This window comes from Littorina saxatilis, linkage group LG1 (genome assembly GCF_037325665.1).
Source record: "Littorina saxatilis isolate snail1 linkage group LG1, US_GU_Lsax_2.0, whole genome shotgun sequence".
In the NCBI taxonomy this organism is placed as follows: Eukaryota; Metazoa; Mollusca; class Gastropoda; order Littorinimorpha; family Littorinidae; genus Littorina; species Littorina saxatilis.
In genome coordinates, this window is record NC_090245.1 from 12,015,660 (window position 1) to 12,035,313 (window position 19,654).

The 19,654-nt window shown below is 44.3% G+C and overlaps 1 protein-coding gene across 2 annotated transcripts in view; it reads right to left on the bottom strand.

Moving 5' to 3' along the window:
- LOC138962139 (dynein axonemal heavy chain 5-like) overlaps positions 1–19,654 on the bottom strand; it is a 116,093-nt gene that overhangs the window by 60,054 nt on the left and 36,385 nt on the right. For both annotated transcript variants that reach the window (XM_070333859.1, XM_070333867.1), the window contains exons 28-37: positions 18,461–18,622; positions 17,470–17,694; positions 16,925–17,097; positions 15,458–15,636; positions 12,780–12,967; positions 12,046–12,240; positions 11,161–11,457; positions 9,753–9,999; positions 9,319–9,560; positions 4,230–4,370 (exon numbers count right to left, since the gene is read on the bottom strand). In XM_070333859.1, coding sequence (XP_070189960.1) covers positions 4,230–4,370; positions 9,319–9,560; positions 9,753–9,999; positions 11,161–11,457; positions 12,046–12,240; positions 12,780–12,967; positions 15,458–15,636; positions 16,925–17,097; positions 17,470–17,694; positions 18,461–18,622 — 2,049 coding nt within the window. The remainder of the gene's footprint in view (positions 1–4,229; positions 4,371–9,318; positions 9,561–9,752; positions 10,000–11,160; positions 11,458–12,045; positions 12,241–12,779; positions 12,968–15,457; positions 15,637–16,924; positions 17,098–17,469; positions 17,695–18,460; positions 18,623–19,654) is intronic.

The window sequence follows — 19,654 nt, forward strand, 5'->3', positions numbered from 1 at the left end:
AGACCAAAGTAGGTCTTGCGTGCGTGTTGCGTTGTCTTTGTTCACCCGTTTTCTTTGTTATGAAGGCCAAAGTAGGCCTGATGTATGTGTTACGTTTTGTTTGTCTTCGTGTTGTGTGTCCTTATTCAAGAAAAACAGGCAAACTTCCGACTCGAAACTCATTCTCAGGAAAAAAGCATTCAAAGTTTATACACACAGAAAGATTAACATTAACCATAGCATCAGTAAATGTCCAGGGCCTGGGTAATTATCAGAAGAGACGTGACGTATTTCAATACCTAAGACAGAAACAATGTTCTATCTACTTTTTACAAGATACCCACTTTGAAAGCAAACTTGAGACACAGATTAGAACGGAGTGGGGATATGAGTGCTGTTTCGCCTCATACACATCTCAGTCAAGGGGATTTGCGATTCTTTTCAATAATAATTTTGATTTTAAAGTGTGAGTTTAGAGGGAGCGGTTAGCGACCATAAAGTCTATTTAAACGAGACAGATATGCAGGGAAAAGGGGGGGGGAGGGAGGGGGGGTGTAGAGGTAATGCAGGAGGAAGTGATAGCAAAGTCCCGTGGGAACGAATGCGGGGGAATGTAAGAGGGTTGGAGTGCAGGGGGGAGGTGGTGAGTGAAAGAGAGCATCTGGTATGAATCAATGGTATCAGATAAGGGGGAGTCCGATGCACTGGTTACCTATTCAAGCCCGCATTGACTACAAACTGTCCACCCTCTGCTTTAACTTCTTTTCTGGCTCGTCTCCTGCTTACTTCTCTGAACTCCTCACCGTCTATTCTCCGGCAAGACAACTCCGTGCCTCTTCTGACTGTTGCATCCTCACCATATCACACACTAAAACCAAAACATACGGACAACGCACTTCTACTTTCTGCGCACCCACACAATGGAATTCTCTCCCCTTTCACATCCGCCACTCTCAGACACCCCAAGCATTCAAACGAGCACTTAAAACGCACCTCTTCAAGAAATACAACCCCTGATTTTGTTTTCTCAGTCCATCAGTAGGCTACATGTAGTGTATTTGTTGTTTTGTGATAATGTGATAATGTATACTGTTCAAAAAAAGAAACGCATAGCTTGTAATATTTGGTTAATTTAGTTATATGGCTACAAGGATATCCACCAAACTGCAGAAAATGTTTATCTGGTCGTCGACCTTTCGTCCATTGCCACAAGTGAGCTCTGCACGTGACGCATGCGTTATCAGTGGCTACAATGTCAAAATTGCTCATTTGGCATGACCACTCGTCATGCTTCAGTGTAATCTCGTGAAACTCGGGGAATATTGAGCTCTCACCATGTCTTCCAAAACCCATAAAAGCGGATTGTTCGCCACAAAGAAATCAGACGACAATTCAGCGACGAAAGATGGCCCGATTGAGCAGAGAAGACCGCCAAATTGCATTGGGTCGTTTACAAGCAGGCCAAAGTCAAAGTGCAATCGCCAGGCACTTCCACGTGTCCCAGAGCACCATCAGTAGACTGTGGGTCAGGTTTCAAGCCACTGGCTCCGTTGCTGACTTGCCACGAGCGGGAAGACCAAGGGCGACAACTGCTGCTCACGACCGCTTCATACGGCTCCGCCACCTCCGGAATCGTTTCCTGTCGGCCTCATCTTCTGTCCAGGCTCTCCCCGGGCCACACCGATTATCGGACCAGACCGTGCGGAACCGCCTGCATGAAGCTGGTTTGAGAGCTCGCAGACCTCACAGAGGAGCTGTCCTCACCCGCCGCCATCGCCAGAACCGAGTGCAGTGGGGCAACCAGCACCTTCGCTGGACCGTCCGGAATCACTGGAGACACGTGTGGTTCAGCGACGAGTCCTACTTCCTGCTCCAGCGACATGATGGTCGGAGGAGGGTCTACCGGAGAGTAAACGAACGTTACGCGCCCAACTGTGTGGATGAGGCACCCGTTCATGGTGGTGGAGGCGTCATGGTGTGGGGGGCGATCAATACTGCTGGAAGGAGCACCCTGGTGCACGTCCAAGGGCGCATAACTGCCCAGCGATACGTGGAGGAAATTCTGCGCCCACACGCCCTTCCTCTTCTGGCTGACCAGGATGCCATATTCCAGCAGGACAACGCTCGCCCGCACACAGCACGACTCACCACCCAGTTCCTCACCGACCACCATGTCCAGGTGCTTCCCTGGCCATCCATGTCGCCAGACATGAACCCGATAGAACACCTCTGGGATGAATTGGACAGACGTGTGCGCAGGCGAGAAGAAGCGCCGGCAAATCACCGCGATCTATTGCAGGCACTTCAGGAGGAGTGGGACACCATCCCACAGCAAGATATCCGGCATCTGATCCAGTCCATGCCCAGAAGGTGCCGGGCAGTTGTTGCTGCTCAAGGCAGTCACACCCCCTACTGACTTGACAGCCTCGGCACCCAATCGTATTGATTGACTGATTGATTTGAAGATGCAAATGAACTGTGTGTGCATTCAACTGTGTCCATACCAAATTTCAAACAAATAATCTAAATATTGGATTTTCTGTTAATTTTTTCGAAAAATAAAACAAATTTGGCAAGTAGCAACTATGCGTTTCTTTTTTTGAACAGTATATATAAACATCTAGGGCTGTTTTTTCAGTATTGTTGATAACATGTTCTGTTTGATTAAGGGTATTCAGCTGGTATTTCCTTGTTTTCACTACCTATTTTATTCATGTTTTTATTATTTAGTTAGTGGAAGAATCTTTTGTAATGTATGTTTGATGGTGTATGCTTTTAATTAAGCGTTGCTGACTATGAATGTAGATGTAAATGCTTGTATAACTGTGTTTTAATTTTAAATGTGTCAAGCGCAAAGAGCATAATTGTAAAGTTATGATGTTGCGCTATATAAATGCTCATTTATTATTATTATTATTATTATTATTATTAACGACTGTACAGTAAATTTGTTTTGGAAAAATGTATTTGAAGCTTATGAAGAAGTTTATTTTAATCTGTGCTTGCCTGAATAAAATATTGTTGAAGAGAAAAAAGAAGGGGGAAAGAGGGGGGGGGGGGGGAGTGTTGGCATTAAAGGTTAGTTTTGTAAAAAGATTTAAAATTTTTTTTTTTTTTTTTTAAAGATTGGCTTTTTCTTTTTACCTTGCCTCGTGCTTCTAATGTAACAAACAATAAGCTTTCTCATGCAAAACCGTTCTTTAATTGAACAAACACATTTGATTAAATGTCTAGTTAAACATTTTGACAACGTATACTAATACAACACTCAGACAAGAAGAATGATAAGCCTCCGCCCGCCTTTTTCCTTCTCAGGGAAGGAAAGCTGAGATTTGTTGGGTCTCTTTCGCGTTATGCTGAATAAGATCCAAATTAAATGAACATTACCACTGCACTGTAACTGATCTTGACTACCGCCCACCTTTATCCTTCTCAGAGAAGGTACGTCTTTGTCTCTTTTGCGTTAGGCTGACTAAGAACAAAATGTAACCACTGCACTGTAACTGATCTTGACTACCGCCCACCTTTATCCTTCTCAGAGAAGGTACGTCTTTGTCTCTTTTGCGTTAGGCTGACTAAGAACAAAATGTAACCACTGCACTGTAACTGATGTTGACTAATGCAAGAGAAATGGCTTGAACCTGTACGGGACTGGGTGGCCGAGTGGTAACGCACTTGCGCTCGGAATCGAGAGGTTGCGTGTTCGACCCTGGGTCAGGCCGCTATTTTCTCCCCCCTTTCCTAACCTAGATGGTGGGTTCAAGTGCTAGTCTTTCGGATGAGACGAAAAACCGAGGTCCCTTCGTGTACACTATATTGGGGTGTGCACGTTAAAGATCCCACGATTGACAAAAGGGTCTTTCCTGGCAAAATTGTATAGGCATAGATAAAAATGTCCATCAAATACCCGTGTGACTTGGAATAAAGGCCGCGAAAAGTGAATGGCCGCCTAACAGGCTTGAGGTTTGCTGGTCGATGTGAATGCGTTATGTATTGTGTGTAAAAAATGTTTGTTTGTCTGTCTGTCTGTAAAAAAATTCCATTTCACACGGCAGAAATTAATATGTAAAGCGCGGAGAGCACAGTTAATTGTGGTTCGCGCTATATAAGCTCACCATAATAATAATACACCCTACTTTTTTTTGCGTTCCGCATGGCAATCTCTCACAGAGCATACCCCCTTCTTCAGAGACAGTGTCAACACACCCTTCAAAAAATAACCTCATGCCAAGTTTTGCGGTTCAGCTCACCTGAGTAATGACGAAAGCCTCTAGCATGTCCATTTTATACACAAGGCTAGTCTGAGTGTAGCGCCAAATATACCCAAAGGATCCGTCAAACAAGCTCATGATGACATCCTTCTCGGCCAATGGCCGACAATTCAGCCAACCCTGCAAAACAACTTTTCTTTTCAAACACTCAAGAAAAACAAACGTTTATACGACCCACCTTCGGCTTCCACGTCAGTAATGAATAATATGAATCGGAAATGAATTGTCTGTTGCTCTATCTCTATAGACATTGAAGAAAATGACAATTTCCTACTTTTTGATCTGCACTCGTCCCTACTATATAACCTTGACATATGACCAGTATCAACCAGACGTGAGTCATCATCAGAAGTCATCAAACCCTGAACCACTGGAAGTTTTAAAGCTATAGCTTCTCAAACGTTGAAGAAAATTTATAGTGTTTGACTTCTTTTTACCCAGACTTGACTCCGCTTTTGAAACTTGACCAGGGCCAACCGAACTTGGGTCAAGATCTGACGTCATCAAATCCCAGAAGCGTGGGAAATTTCAAAGGTTCAAAAACGTTCAAGAAATTGATCATTTTTTTTTTTTACTGGACAGTAACTCTGCTGTGACCTTGAAATTTGACGAAGGTCAACCAGATTTGTGTCTGTCCGGTGGTTATCAGGCCCTGAAAGTGTCCTAGTTTTAAACCTCTTGCTTCTATAGCGTCTCAGAAAACTTCAACTTTAAGTTTTACGTCGACAGAAAGCTAGACGGATGGACGAACGGCCCAACACTATTCATTACTAAGATTCTGCAGATGAGTCCAAATCTCTTCACCTTGGGCTTTGAAATTTACGGACAATCATCTCCCGAAGAAAATCGAAAATGTTAATAATAAATTTTCATTTGTTTAATATACTTACCCAACTCACATATATAGCAATTTACTTCAGTTTAGTGCTAGAACGCTGAACTACGCTTCAGCCTGGTAAGGGGGGAAGTAACCCTAAAATTAGAACGGCCTTGACGGTTACAGGTCACCGCCAGGTCAAGGCTACCTCGACCCTACATGCACTGCGCACGCATGCTCTCGCCGCCATATTGTAGTCATTCCACTTGAAGCGCCCTCTTATTTTTAGGGAATCTAAAGCGGGGTAGGCGGGAGGGACTTCACGATGTGAGTTGGGTAAGTATATTAATCAAATGAAAATTTATTATTAAAATTTTTGATTAAATTACATATCTCATCCCAACTCACATATAGCAGATTGCTAATTAAGGTGGTGGGAAGCTCACCTATGAGCTAGACAACAAATGCCCTACTGCTACCATTGCTGGTAGCGCATTGAAACCGTCCTGCCGCGCACTGGAAATGTCGCGCAGGTAGTGGTTGATAAAGACGTCCTCCAATCTCCAGTAGGCGGAGTCTAGGACTTCAGATAATCCACCTGATTTTAGCACCAACTTAGATATGTCCTTATCTCTCTTTGTGTTCAAAGACGATAAGAGTAGCTTTGTTTGTGATCTTAACCCCTTGTATGAGACAGGAAGAAACATAGTGATCTAACTGGTCAGATTCACAAGCCTGGGTCGCCTGTGGCGAGAATCCTATAAAGACTGAGGAAGAACTTAGACCATCGGAGATGGTTGTCCTGGCTTCTGATTCTTGGCTAAGAAGTCTGGCCAGAAACGGAGTGAGATAGAGCGTTTCTATTGAATACTACGTCTCCCGGTAAGCCGGAGAGTGCATGAATCTCGCTACCTCTGCTTGCCGTAGCTAGAAGCAAAGGGGAGAGCGTTTTGTGCGTCAGGTTTATGAAGGCTGTAGCGGTTCGAAATCTGTGGAGCATAGAAACTCCCAGTACCAAAAGACTCAGATTTGTCCTGCTGGGACCCTTTGGTTATGAACACTATCTAGCCTATGGTCTCTCTGTTAAGGGAGACCTGTAATCTTATACTGCGAGCTAAGTAAGTCACGCTGATAAGATTAGGAAGAAACATTGTCTAATTCAGGTAAGGCCTAGAAGTAGGTCCATGTTCTATCTCGCACAGTCTGGAAGGAGCCCAAGGGAGAACTGCCCAAGTTACGAACATGCCCCCCCCCTTTCCTTTCCACCTTGTCTCATAATACTTATGAGTGAAGAGGAAGGCCCCGTTTGCGAGGGTGTGACAGAATGTCACTGGTCTTTTCAAAGAAAAGGATTAAGTTCAGAGAGTAAATCAAGCTCCAGAGAAGACAACAGTTGTCCTCAATAGCTACGGGAGTGGTATCAGTGAGAACTATATACCCGAGTTCCTACGCGATGGCTTGAAAGAAAGGGAGGCGAACTCCGGTGAAACCGGCAGTGTAACCCTCTAGGGAGCGAAGTACTGCTGATGTTGTGTTTGAGTAAACGACAGTACAATAGCTGAAGCCGTAAGGCCGCAGCTTGAATGTTAAAGAGATTGCCTGCCGGGGCCGTGTTCCAACCGGTCACCCATCCCGGCAGTAACCGGCCCGATGCTGGTTAACCTCGGTGGTCGGACAAGACCGTGCTGTTGCCTTTGGCTGTAAAACGAGAAAGTCTATGCCATGGCTGCAATGAAGCGGGTATACTTTCCCTGTTGCAAAAGCAGGGGTGAAAAGTCGGGAGTATTGAAAACCTGATTTCCTGTTAGCTCTGTGTTAATCCTGCCCGCAATTGGGAAATGCACGTGCGGGTATCAGTAACCTGATACGCTCTCAGACCATGCTCCTATCAATTCCCGTCCCAAGGGAGGGGTGAGTGAGCGTCAATGAGTTTTCATTTCTCCCGATGACTGTATGGCTAGGGGCATTACGTGGAGCTAGTTCTGAAACATTGAGAAGATATCTTCAAGGGAAGAGAACTGGCTTTGGAATAGAAGTGGCCTCTGTTAGAGGAGGCCACTGTTTTGCCAAGGTTCCATTAACTGGTACTTTTAGTGCTGGTAACCTGAAGTTCGATATCCACCGAGGGTAAAGGTAAGCTGTTTGTGCGGAAGTGACTCAGACTATAATGTCGCTAGAAACCATGCAAAGGGATCTGAGTATGTATCCGAAGCTGAATTCCTGAAACTGGAGTTTCGTGATTCAGCCTTCGGTGGGCTTAATCCAGAGGAAAAGAGGGGTGGCGCGGCCTTGCCAGAAGCCTATACCATCCGTATGGTGACAAAGTGACGTCACTTAGATGGCTTAGCCGAGAAGGTTTGAGATTTGCTGGGCGGAAAGCTGAGTACTATTTTGCGAAGTAGGAGAGGACTCCTAGCGCAATGTAAAGTTGTGCAAAATCCAGGGGTCGCCGCTGGAAAGACTACAGTAAGAGTGTAGTTTGTTAACTCGCGGTAGAAAAGGACCCTGAGAGACGTAATGCCGAAGTTGGAACAGTGAACCAGAAGGTGTGTGTTTCTATCTGTTATTGCCAAAAACAAAAGCGTTCACTATCTTTTGCGTCTGGTAAAGAGATCCCCAAATGCAAAAAAACCAAAAACCTGTAGTGCCGAACATAAGGGTCGCCACATGATATGGTGTCCTTAGTTCTGTTCGTAACACTTAATGTGAATCGCTGAAAGTTTGGAAGGTTTGAGATTCCTTCATGTTGTCCGGCAATAGTCGCTGATGTGCGACTGTGAAGCCGGTTATCCTTAAACAAAGAGGATTGTACGTCTGAAACTAGCCATAAACTGTCTGATGTAGAGTCCTAGTCGCAAGGAAGGAGTAGCAAACATTAGGCAGAATGCCGCTACCTGAAGGGGTAGCCTTAGCCGGAAATTGTTCCGTCTGATAGGTAAAGGACAGTGGCTCAGTAAACCTAACTGTTTTTGAGGCAGAATGTGCACCGGGTAGTTGGCCATGTTTTACAATGTGTAAGTGCCCGTGAAGGGCCGCCTGCAACCAAAGGCGTGGTGGTTGCGTGGGCTAGTGGTTTGGGTACGCATCATTGGGGGGTGAGGCTTGCATCCTGACCCCCTAGAGTTGCCAAAAGACGGCTTGTTCTTAGGGTATGGAGCGCCTCTGCCCCGTCCTCTTGAAGAAGAGCTGGCTTGCTGACCTGTCCCTATTCGCCGATGAGGCGGAAGGTTTAGGCGGGCCGTAGCTCTTGCTCTGAGGCTTAGGAAAGCCGTGTTGCGCTATCTTGGCAATAGCTAAATCCCGATCGTCGCGGGTTTGCTTGTGGAGCGCGTCGAGCAACGGCTGTCCCAGCAAGGCACCCTCCGTGAAAGGGGATAACTTGGGAGCCTCAAGCGTGGCTTTGTCTTGAATCCTAGAACCAGAGAGACACGCTGACCTGCGCGTGTGCACTGACCAGGGTAAGTCTGACCAGGGTAAGTACTGCCAAGAAGCAGTGGGCTAACAAAAGCCCGAGCGTAATCCAAAACACGTCCTCAGACGCCAGCGCTGAAAAGTCGAATGAGTACAATATGGCGACGAGAGCATGCGTGTGCAGTGCATGTAGGGAGGTAGCCTTGACCTGGCGGTGACCTGTGACCGTCAAGGCCGTTCTATTTTTAGGGTTAACAGGGTGAAGCGTAGTTCAGCGTTCTAGCACTAAACTGAAGTAAATTGCTATATGTGAGTTGGGATAAGATATGTAATTTAATTCAACGTTAATTTTTTTGTACACAGACATTGACCAACTTTTTGAGCACCCTGAACCAAAGAAAGTGCTGCGTTACGCATGCGCAAGGGCGATCGCTCCCGCCCACTTCCGAAACCCTTTTCTATGGTTTTTTTTGTAAACATGGGCGTCGCGGCTATTTCAACCACCAAATAGTTCACTGGTACAGTATATGTGATTAAATTAAACTTATGTTAATGGGGTTCAGTCTCTAACTCTTTTATTTTCAGCAACCGTGAGTTCTTGGTGAAGGTAACAACGTCTCTTATCTGCTGACTCTGGTGCAATATACCTCCCAGCAAATTCGCCTTCCGTGGACCCTTTATCTTCAAATCTAAGCAGAGTGCTCTTTCACTGAAGGACACCTGGCCTTCAATGACACTCTTCGCTGCCCCGTTGCGTATCTGCTCATAGTCTGTGCTGCTGTTCTCGTTTAACCATCAGACTCTTTTAAACACTATATTAAATACGTCGACCATCACTACCTCTAGTATGGGTCTCCAGTCGAGAGCCGAACTGCTCATGTAGACCATACCAACACGTGACACGGTGGCTGGGGAGGCGTTGTCGATGTTGTGTGGTTCAAAGAGAATCTTGCAGTTGGGAGCCATGGGGATACGATCACCGTTGGCCAGAGTCAGGGTCTTGTTGTCGTCTAGCACGGAGTTGAGGTTCTCAATCCAGATGGCGTCCACTGGACCGTCCAGCACCAGCCAGATGAACTCACCTGCGAGTAAGATTTTGATTGATTTGAAATGCACTAGAAAGGCGTGTTATTATTCAAATCAAGATGAGATACGTCAGTAACTATCGAGGGATGCCTTGAAGGGGGTAATTGGAGGCGGGTCAACGGTAACTGGAAAGGATGTTGTGAACTTTGAAACCGACACGCACCAAACAACCAGAAGAAATGCCTCACCTTTCTTGACTCTAGTGGTACGTCTCCAGAGCGTGGAGAAGATGCCGTCAGTCCAGTCATTGGTGGCCACGTCCAGACGGCCAAACATCTGTGGCGCTGAGATGGCCTTGGGGTTCATGCGCCACTCCTTGTGCGGATCTCCGCATTCAGTCATAGCCTTCATTAGCATGTGGATGCAGCATGTCTTGCCTGCTCCGGACGGCCCCAGAGTCATGAGCCCGTGACGCACACGTTGAGTCTCAAACAACTGCACACATTTATACGATCACATGATATGAGGCCAAAGATGAGGTATCCCTTTCCCACGCTGATTGTTTCTGAGAAACTGGTTCAGTCGACCTTTTTAAAGTGTAGCTTGCAAATGACTCGAACGACCTCTCATCGAGTGGAAACCTACAACCATCATTCTTTACTTCACATCTAGATACAGTCGTTAGTCAATCCAAACAAAATAACCGTTTGCAAAAATATACCCCTTAAGTTTTAAAGATAATACGTGTGTCTTTGATGAAAAAGGAGCGGATGAATTCAGCAAAGTAGGTTATTCTATTCTACTCTCATAAAATCTAAACAGCAGGCGTCATGCAAGTTCCAAACATCTTTCATACACAATTTTATATTCACAATCGTTGTGGCTGCATCGAAAACAAGTGGCCCTGCAGCCCTATCTTATCTACGGCTGTGGGACTGACCATCACGACTCTGAGGACCCACGGAGCCGGGATGGTACAACTAAGCCATGGGGACTAAGCTGCCCCCTGTAAATACCCAATGACGATATTCCAGAGTTCTAGATGCACTACGTGTAAACAAGACATGTACCTATACGTAAAGCTATTACGTCACCCGTACACGTACTCGAAACTTGGTATAGATTCTCCACACCTTAAAAAGCATCCCGTAACACAGACAGAAAGAAAGCCCGTGCAAGCTTATAATCTGATACTTCTAACTACTGTGTTTTGTGTATAAGCAAGACATGTGTGGCCGAAAGTGCCTCAGAATAACTATCATTTGGAAAATTGCACGATTCACTCTGACTGGAAGGTGTGCGGGCGTGCCTTCTCTCTACGGTGCGAAAAAATCCACCCACACTCACCTTTTATTTTCTAAAAACAGCACATACAAATCCGCTATTGAACTAGGTCTTTTCATGTTAGTTTACTATGTTGAAATTATTGACGGAGAAAATTGACAGAAACAAACACATTCGTCTTCAGCACGATCACTCTCCAGAATCCGTTTTACACGTCGTGTTGGCTGGCGCGACGTGTAGAACTTGGCAAACACGTGACGTAAAAACTCGATTTGACGACGGGTGACGTCACAGCTACACGTTCAGGTACACGTCTTGGCAACACGTAGTGGATCTAGATCTGTCTATAACTAACGAGTCTGGAATACTGACCTGCACCACCTTGAGGATCCATGGAGGATGGTAGACGAGGTTGTTCTCCTGCACATGCTTGTGGACGCCTGCCTCCAGCTGAGGGTATCCGGCCTTGTCCAGAACGATGCCGGGGAACAGATCACTGATGAGCGAGAGGAAGAGCGGCTCGTCCTGGTCCACCAGCTTGGAGAGGTTCATGTCGCGCAGCCCTCTCATCACGATGGTCATCTCCGTGTCGTTGGGGTTCTGACGTTTCACGGAGCCCAAAGTGCGCAAGACGGACAGGATGTTGCGCAGCCCAAAGTCGTAGTGAACCTGTGCATCACAGCTGAACTCAGTGCTGCCTCGTGTTATGTTTTAACACTTTTGTCTCTGCTTTGTCTCCCAATAGTTTATAGTGCTATGTGTAATGTGAAGCCTGTCATGTGAGAGGACATCTGAATGAAGACGACTTCTTCGCTTTGGTCAATGAACTATCAAGTGTATCTAGTATCATCTATCTTTGACGTGAGGTTCCTCAGATAACAGGACACCTATGAACAGAGGACAAGTTTTTGTACTTTGGTCTAATAAATATTATGTATCAATTATTATTATTGCAAAAGTCACTTTCAAGAAAGGAAACCTGCAAAGGAGAGACTTTTTATCTAGCAGCAAAGGTCTACTGCCATGTTAGGCAGAACTGTACGTCTCAGAAGAATGCCTAGCCACTGTAATACTTAAATCCCTATTACAGACAGAATGGGACGGGAATGAAATTCTTCTGCCGGACTTGACCTGTTTCGTCAGGTACGTGTTCCTCACAGAAGTGGAATAGAAACACGCCTAGCCACAGCAATACGTTTCCCTATTACAAAAAGACTAGGAGACTAGGATAATGTTAAAACAATTCCTAGACTTTACCTGTTTCGTGAGCTGTTCCTCACAGAGTTTGTAGAGCACGAAAAACTTTCTGGACAGAACGATGTTGTCCACAAAGCCACAAGCAGCCAGCTTGACACGGATGATGATCTGTCTGTCTGGCACCATCATGGCCACGGTACGGAAGTTGATCTTCAGGTTTTCTGGCAGCTCCTGGCGACCAGCGTAGCCGGGGTTCTGGAGAGTTCCAGCGCAAACGCCATCATTTTACAGCTTCAGGCTTCACATTCAAACAGTACAAACATGAACACAGTTGCTTCGAACACAAGGAGGGGATGGCTGAAAAGGTGGATTTTAGCTCAAGCGCTTGTATCAAAGTGCCTGGATTGGATCTGTCAAGCAAAGTGCCGTCCCGCACAATCCCCTCCTAATGATAAGCAAAGGGGTTTGGGACTGCACTTTGATCGACAGGCCCCACCACGCTGTGATACAAGTGCATGTGGGCTTGAGTTCTACAGGGCTTGATGTTGGAGAAGACGAGGTAGAGGGTTTAGAGTAAGATTATTAACAACGGAGAAATATGTTTTATGTAAAGCACCTGGAAATATTTGTGTGAGGGACAAGGTAAGTTTGAAAAATGGACCCGAAACAAGTTAGTTTGGGTTGTAAAAGGTAACCAAAACAACAAACAACAAACACACAAACAAACAAACAAATATTATATTTCCAGCTACCACGTGGCATTTTAAATATGAGGTGGAAAACAGAATACTGACCATTGTGAGAAAGATTCCGAACTCAGGGTTCATTTCCACCAAGTCCCCGTCTGTGAAGATGAACGATTTCTTGCGTTCCTTCTTGCAGGTGAGCACAATGGCGATCTGCTGAGCAGCCACTGACAGCACAGGCAGCTCAATTCGGTTGAACTCATCGAAACAGCCCCACGATCCTGACTGGGCCAAGCCTGGGCACAGAAGATAAGAGACAATGTACGCTTCGGACTTGTGACACACAGTGATGCTGCTAGCTATTCTTCGAGCAGTAATTGCTAAACAATTCTAAATGTTGTCTCCCCCTCCCCCTTAAAAAAACACACAAAAAACCCCAATAACAACAGAGAATAAAAGTCCATTTGCCACATAGATTTATCGGTTTCGGGTTGATGAGAGCATTATTTGTAGCACACCAGGAAACTAAAGAAGCTTATCAAAAACAGAGTGAAAATAAGTGAAATTATCAACTTCCACGAAAAGAAGACTTTTTGTTGCATCTTTTTTTAAATCTCGAGGGCTAGTTATAGATTATTTCCAGCAAGCTTCTTAATGAATTAATAAAAATAGCCTTTAGCTTTCATTTTCTTCGATTCGTTGAAGGTGGTTCATATTAGGGGACTCGCACATACTTTGAGATTTTGCTATTAATTTTTGTTTGCAGTAAAAACTCGGGGTCAACACTGCTAAAATGTAACAAATACGGTTCTAGCTGTCATATATAGCAATTTTTGTGTGATAAAAGCTTTGGCTGTGGACAGAATGGTCCATGTTGTTGATTGCAGACGACGGTTCCCTTTCCGCATGAAGCCACGGAAATAACCGAACATTGAAAAACCCACGGACATGTATTACAGAGAAAACTCGAGATAACCGGATGCTTAGCATTACGTCAATATGCTAGGAATCATATGACTTCATGACGTATCATGCTTGCCTACGTAGATTGTATGTTCGAAAGTCTGACTTCTGTTGGGAATTCGCGTGGTGAAGACTGCGGTGAATCTGTAGATGATAAGAGAACAAGGATTGTCTCAGAAGAAACGACTAAATGTTTCAGACCGGTAACTTCTTTTCAACATTGCACTATATAGCTATTCTGATGAACACGTGGGGGAATTCGGGGGCTGTGATTGGATGGTCTCTTCCGATCATCAAAACATAATGCTACGGAAGTCGGCCATTTTACTCAATATCCAAAAGCATATTGTCAATAACAAAGACGCATGGTTCCGGTTTACCCATCTGTACCACGCGGCGATGTTTCTATCGACAACAGCATACACTGACAACTTGAAATTCTTCTCGGGAATGTTTTTCAGCTTTACAAATGTCGATAGCATACCCGTTTCTGCTAACTTCCCGATGAAACAGGACTAAACCAATTATTTTTTGTCCCTAAACACCACAAAATGCCCAAAGTCGAAAGATGTAGTGCAAACAGGGGAGTAAAACGGAACAGCCGTTTTTGTGTGCCTGTGTGAGCTCACTGAGTTGCCGACTAACACAAACTCAGTTTCGCATTCGGCTTTTCTTATCTCGCAACTCCACACCAAATACCCCACTTCCCCCCTGAAGTATTGATGTACAACCCATGGCACTAACATTCATGTAGTCGTTTATAACTTAGATTGAAAAGTTCGCTTCATGACGAGACAAGTATAAATGCCATTCACCCAAACTGAAAACTTCTTGCTGTCTGCTCGCGTTGTACGGATTAGCTGTTGTTCTCTTCTCCTCCCCTTGTTGCATCCTAGTTCTTCAGTTGTTTCTATTTTTCCGTTGATGTATTTTGGTCTTCTTCATAAGTAGTCTTGTTCAAAATGAAAAAAACTCAAACTTCTTTTTGTTGTTGTATACGAATGAACTAATAAAAAGCTGTTAACAGCTGTGTTGTCAAATCAAGTTTTTTTCCAAAGTCAGTGTGGCGCCTGCGCAAAACTAATGCGCATAAGAAACGGCGTCTGCTATCAAAACCTGAGATCAACGCATCGACTCAAAAACTGTCATTTTGTAAGTTTGGAACAACAAATCAAGGTCAGAACAGCTATATAATCGCTATTGTGTTTTCAGCGTAGCAATAGGGTCCGATATTTAGACTTGAACAAGTATAATGCGACTCGTCTTCGACTCGTCGCATTATACTTGTCTTGTCTAAATATCGGACCCTATTGCTACGCTGAAAACACAATAGCTGTCATAGCTGGTAATACAATGGACGTTCAATGTGACAGGAGAGTTTGCTGATTTTGTGTTAAACATTGGAGAGATCGTCTGCTAGAATCAGAGATAGGTTGCTTCAGATTGCAGCTTCTGGAAATTTGCAAGGTTTGTTGCCTGTTAAAGAACTGGATTGTACACGTAATGTATGGCATGTACAGTAAGCAACAACAAAAACACACACAAAGCAAATGGCATCGTCTGTCGACTAGTCACAGAAACAAACCTGGCGAGGTGTGCGTGTACTTTATACACGTGGAAGAAACCGGAACCATGCGTCTTTGTTATTAAAATTGCCAACTTCCGTAGCGTTATGCTTTGGTGATCGGAAAAGGGATGTGTGAGACCATCCAATCACAGCCCCCGAATTCCCCCACCGTGCCACGTGTCCATCAGAATTGCTAAATACTGGAAATGACACATGACTTCGTGATATTCAAACAGGACCAGAACGGACAACCTACCTTTGTAGATGCGGCCGAGTCCTCTGAAGTCCATCTGGTCGGAGCAGTTGAAGACGACGACATACTTGCCCAGACAGCGCCCCATGTCCTTGGTGGTCTCTGTCTTCCCTGTACCTGCCGGGCCGGCCGGGGCTCCCCCCATGGCCATGGCTAGAGCTTGAGCCAAGGTGATGTAGCACCTACACGTCAAAGAAATCCTTGCATTAGATCTGCAATAATTTTGCAGTTCAATCCTTCGAAAGTATAACCTGAAATTCTGCCAAATCCACACTCCTTCGCCACGCCATCTTTCCCTCATCTCCCGTACAGGTTGTGTATACGAATAAACCCCGCTTTTAGGTCGACACAATCTAAGAAAAATCAGTCTTAAATGGGAGAGAGACTTACGGTAAGAGCTAGTAGCACGGAATGTTGGTCCAAAATCGTTCCATGACGTGATTTGGGTTTTCACTCCAAAACGATTTCGGATCGAACCTTAGCCAGTTGTGTGGGGTGGGAGCAAAGATTAGCCAGAAAGTATCGATATATCTGCTTCTGCGATGACTCTGAGAACATTCAGAGTTGCAAGTAAAATTCAAAACGCCTTATTGTCAGCTGATGGAAATCATTGTACTTGATGTTAAATCGAGTGTTGCATCAGTCCGATGTCAATATGTGCAACGCTGGACTGATTGGGGATAGTGGAGAGTAATTGAAGTATTTGGAAATGTCAGTAAAAAGTAGCAGTACTCACACACAAACTCTTGGTTTGGCAATATATTTCCACTGTGCGTAGAAAAACATTTCACAAACTTTCAATTGCAATTTTCTCAGCATTTGGATTTTCAAGAACGGTAACAGCGTGGACACGGACTTTTCTTCCGAACTACTTGTGGTAGACTTATATATATTTTTTTGTTGAAGGAGTTAATATTGATTTTTCCTGATTCCTACAACCAGTGTTTTTTTTAACTCATCAATTTTGTTATAGACTATAATGCAAGCCTCATTGGGTAGTTTTTATGCATTAATTTATTTTCTCTCATTTCATGCTTCTGAATTGGAACTGGGGTAATTTGGTCAAAATGGCATTGTAGGAGTCAAGAATTGATGCCTGGAAGTAATTTGCACCAAATTTGAAGCCTGTGGCTTCAAAAATATCTTACTGATTTCATGGAGCATGGGGTGCTATTTTTGTACTTTTTTTTTTAAAGACATTGGTCTTTTTTCAAGAAAATATTTGGTGCTTGGTCAAAAAATGGGCATGCAGGTGTTTTTTATGCTCTTTTTCTGAAAAGTACCCAACAAAATTCCAAGAAATCTTACAAATATTCAGATTTCACTTTTCGTGACACCCCTCCCCCTTGAACACAGATAAGACATTATGAACAAAAATCCGAACCAGCAAGGTCTTTAAAAGAAGATCACAAATCGGGGGTATGGGTGGGTGGAGGGTGGGGAGGTCGTCAAAAGTGGGTTCCCCTGTACCTGTCAGTCAGAGGGGTGATGACGAGGCGCTCTGTGCAGCCCAGGAACTCGTTCTGGTAGATGAACTCTGTGTCAGTGATACCGATGGTGCACTTGTCGATATCCTCCATGAAGTAGAAGCGTGACTGTTTCATCCATTCAAAATCAGTTGGGGCCTTGATATTTTTTCGATACTGGAAACAAGTCAAGTGTGGCAATGTGAAACAGCGAATTCAAGTTGTTTCCTTTCTCTTTCCAACTCATATGATAAGACAGTAACAATCCCCTAGCAAACAATATATCGCTATAAGCAGATAAAATAAGTCTTCAATTTCTTCAATTCAATTCAGCTCCTGTATTCCAAACTACCCCCAGAATATCAATTCAACGAAACGTTTCTCCTACAGTTCAATCACTGCCCCAGAAGAAGAAAAACAATAACCATTAAACCCCAAAGCCTGTTCTTAACTTGATAAAGTCGACTAAGCTTTAGCACTGAAGTTTCGGTAAAAAGACTAGGCAAAGTCGACTTCGGGTTCAATTAAGGACCACCTTCAGCGACTTACCAAGTCATCAAAGATGTCCCGCTGATGCACATGAATGGTGATGAGCGTCTCAAACTTGGTTCTCTCCACCTTGGTCAGGTTGCGCGTGGTCTGCGCGATAAGCGTGTTCAGTAGCTCCAGGAAGGACTGGTTGGTCGAGACCATCACCTTGCGGTCAAACTTGGCGTTGGTCAGAGCGTCCGTAGAATCTCTGGTCCAGATCATTTGGAGACCCAGCAACCCCACCTAGAGAAACGCAACTACCTTGCTGACTGGTCCTTAGTAACTCTACGCATGGAAGCTGCCAAAGGCTACGGAGTGGGCAAAGAACAGTACGCCTAACAAGCGCTATCTTTCGGTGCTCGTCCCTGTTAGCCAGATATGAAACTACCGAACGAGACCGCTGTAAAACTGAAGAAAAAAATATACTTTTACATAACGCTACAAATCCTTTGCTTGACAAACACTAATACCATTCATATCACAGAAGATGCTCGGAACTCAGTCGTTGCTTTACTGGATGTGGAAGAGGCTGTGTCCCTTTCAAAACAGCAGGTGAGGCCGCTAACAAAGATGAAGAATTGCCTGATGTGTATGCCAGGACTCAAAGGATCATGGTGTAAGTTGAATGTGATGTGCGTGTTGTTTACTGTCCGCTTTCTAAAGTATTCTTACTGGTGCTCATTATTCGCTGTGACGCCATGGGCATGATCTCTTGAATGCGGTTATTGTTTGGCTCAGTTTCCAAGGGCAACTCTACAATGCATTGTGCCACCATTTGTTTAGGTTTTCTGTTTCGAGCAATGATGTCAAGCAATTGTGGGGGTCGGGATACAGTCTGTCACAAACCCGATATAGATAGCCCCGTGTGAGATTCACTGTCTAACTGAGTCAATCTCAAACAGTGGCTCCTCGTTCAGTATGTGACGTCCTATCCACTGGCTTAATTCGGGACTAAAATGACTCTGTAAGACGTGTGTAAATTTATGTATTGAGAGAAATAGTACATCACCTGGGCAGGGTAGGACTCGAGAAACTCCAGGAGGCGAAAGGCCGCGTCTTGAATGGTCATGGCAGCAGCTCGGACGACACAGTGAAGAGACCACTGAGCTTGGGTCATCAGCTCAAACAGCCACACCTCCACGTTGCCCTCCGCTCGAATTGGTTTCTCCATCTGTAACAACACACACCATCTCCACTCATTTCAGGTAATGCTAGATAATGGGGTTGAAAGCTTAATCCTAAAGCGAAAGTACTATGGCGACGAAGACTTTCAAACCAGAACCACGCACATCCTTTTCCAAACTAACGGAATTTCTACTCGCACGCACGCACGCACGCACAATTACATACGCTGAGGCGCACGAACCGAATGTGGGTGCCACCCAAACGGGAGAGAACAAACCGCGGGTTCTGATTCGTTGAAATCACAACACATCTCAGTTTCAACCAATCCAACACTGTGGGTGGCACCCGTTCGGGTGTTAACTTTGTCGTGCACCTCAGTCCTTAAGTCTGAAAATACAGGTAATTTATCACACAATGAACAGAACGTCTGAAAATACAGGTAATTTATCACACAATGAACAGAACGTCTGAAAATACAGGTAATTTATCACACAATGAACAGAAAGTCTGAAAATACAAGTAATTTATCACACAATGAACAGAACGTCTGAAAATACAGGTAATTTATCACACAATGAACAGAACGTCTGAAAATACAGGTAATTTATCACACAATGAACAGAAAGTCTGAAAATACAGGTAATTTATCACACAATGAACAGAAAGTCTGAAAATACAGGTAATTTATCACACAATGAACAGAACGTCTGAAAATACAGGTAATTTATCACACAATGAACAGAAAGTCTGAAAATACAGGTAATTTATCACACAATGAACAGAAAGTCTGAAAATACAAGTAATTTATCACACAATGAACAGAACGTCTGAAAATACAGGTAATTTATCACACAATGAACAGAACGTCTGAAAATACAGGTAATTTATCACACAATGAACAGAAAGTCTGAAAATACAGGTAATTTATCACACAATGAACAGAACGTCTGAAAATACAGGTAATTTATCACACAATGAACAGAAAGTCTGAAAATACAGATAATTTATCACACAATGAACAGAAAGTCTGAAAATACAGGTAATTTATCACACAATGAACAGAACGTCTGAAAATACA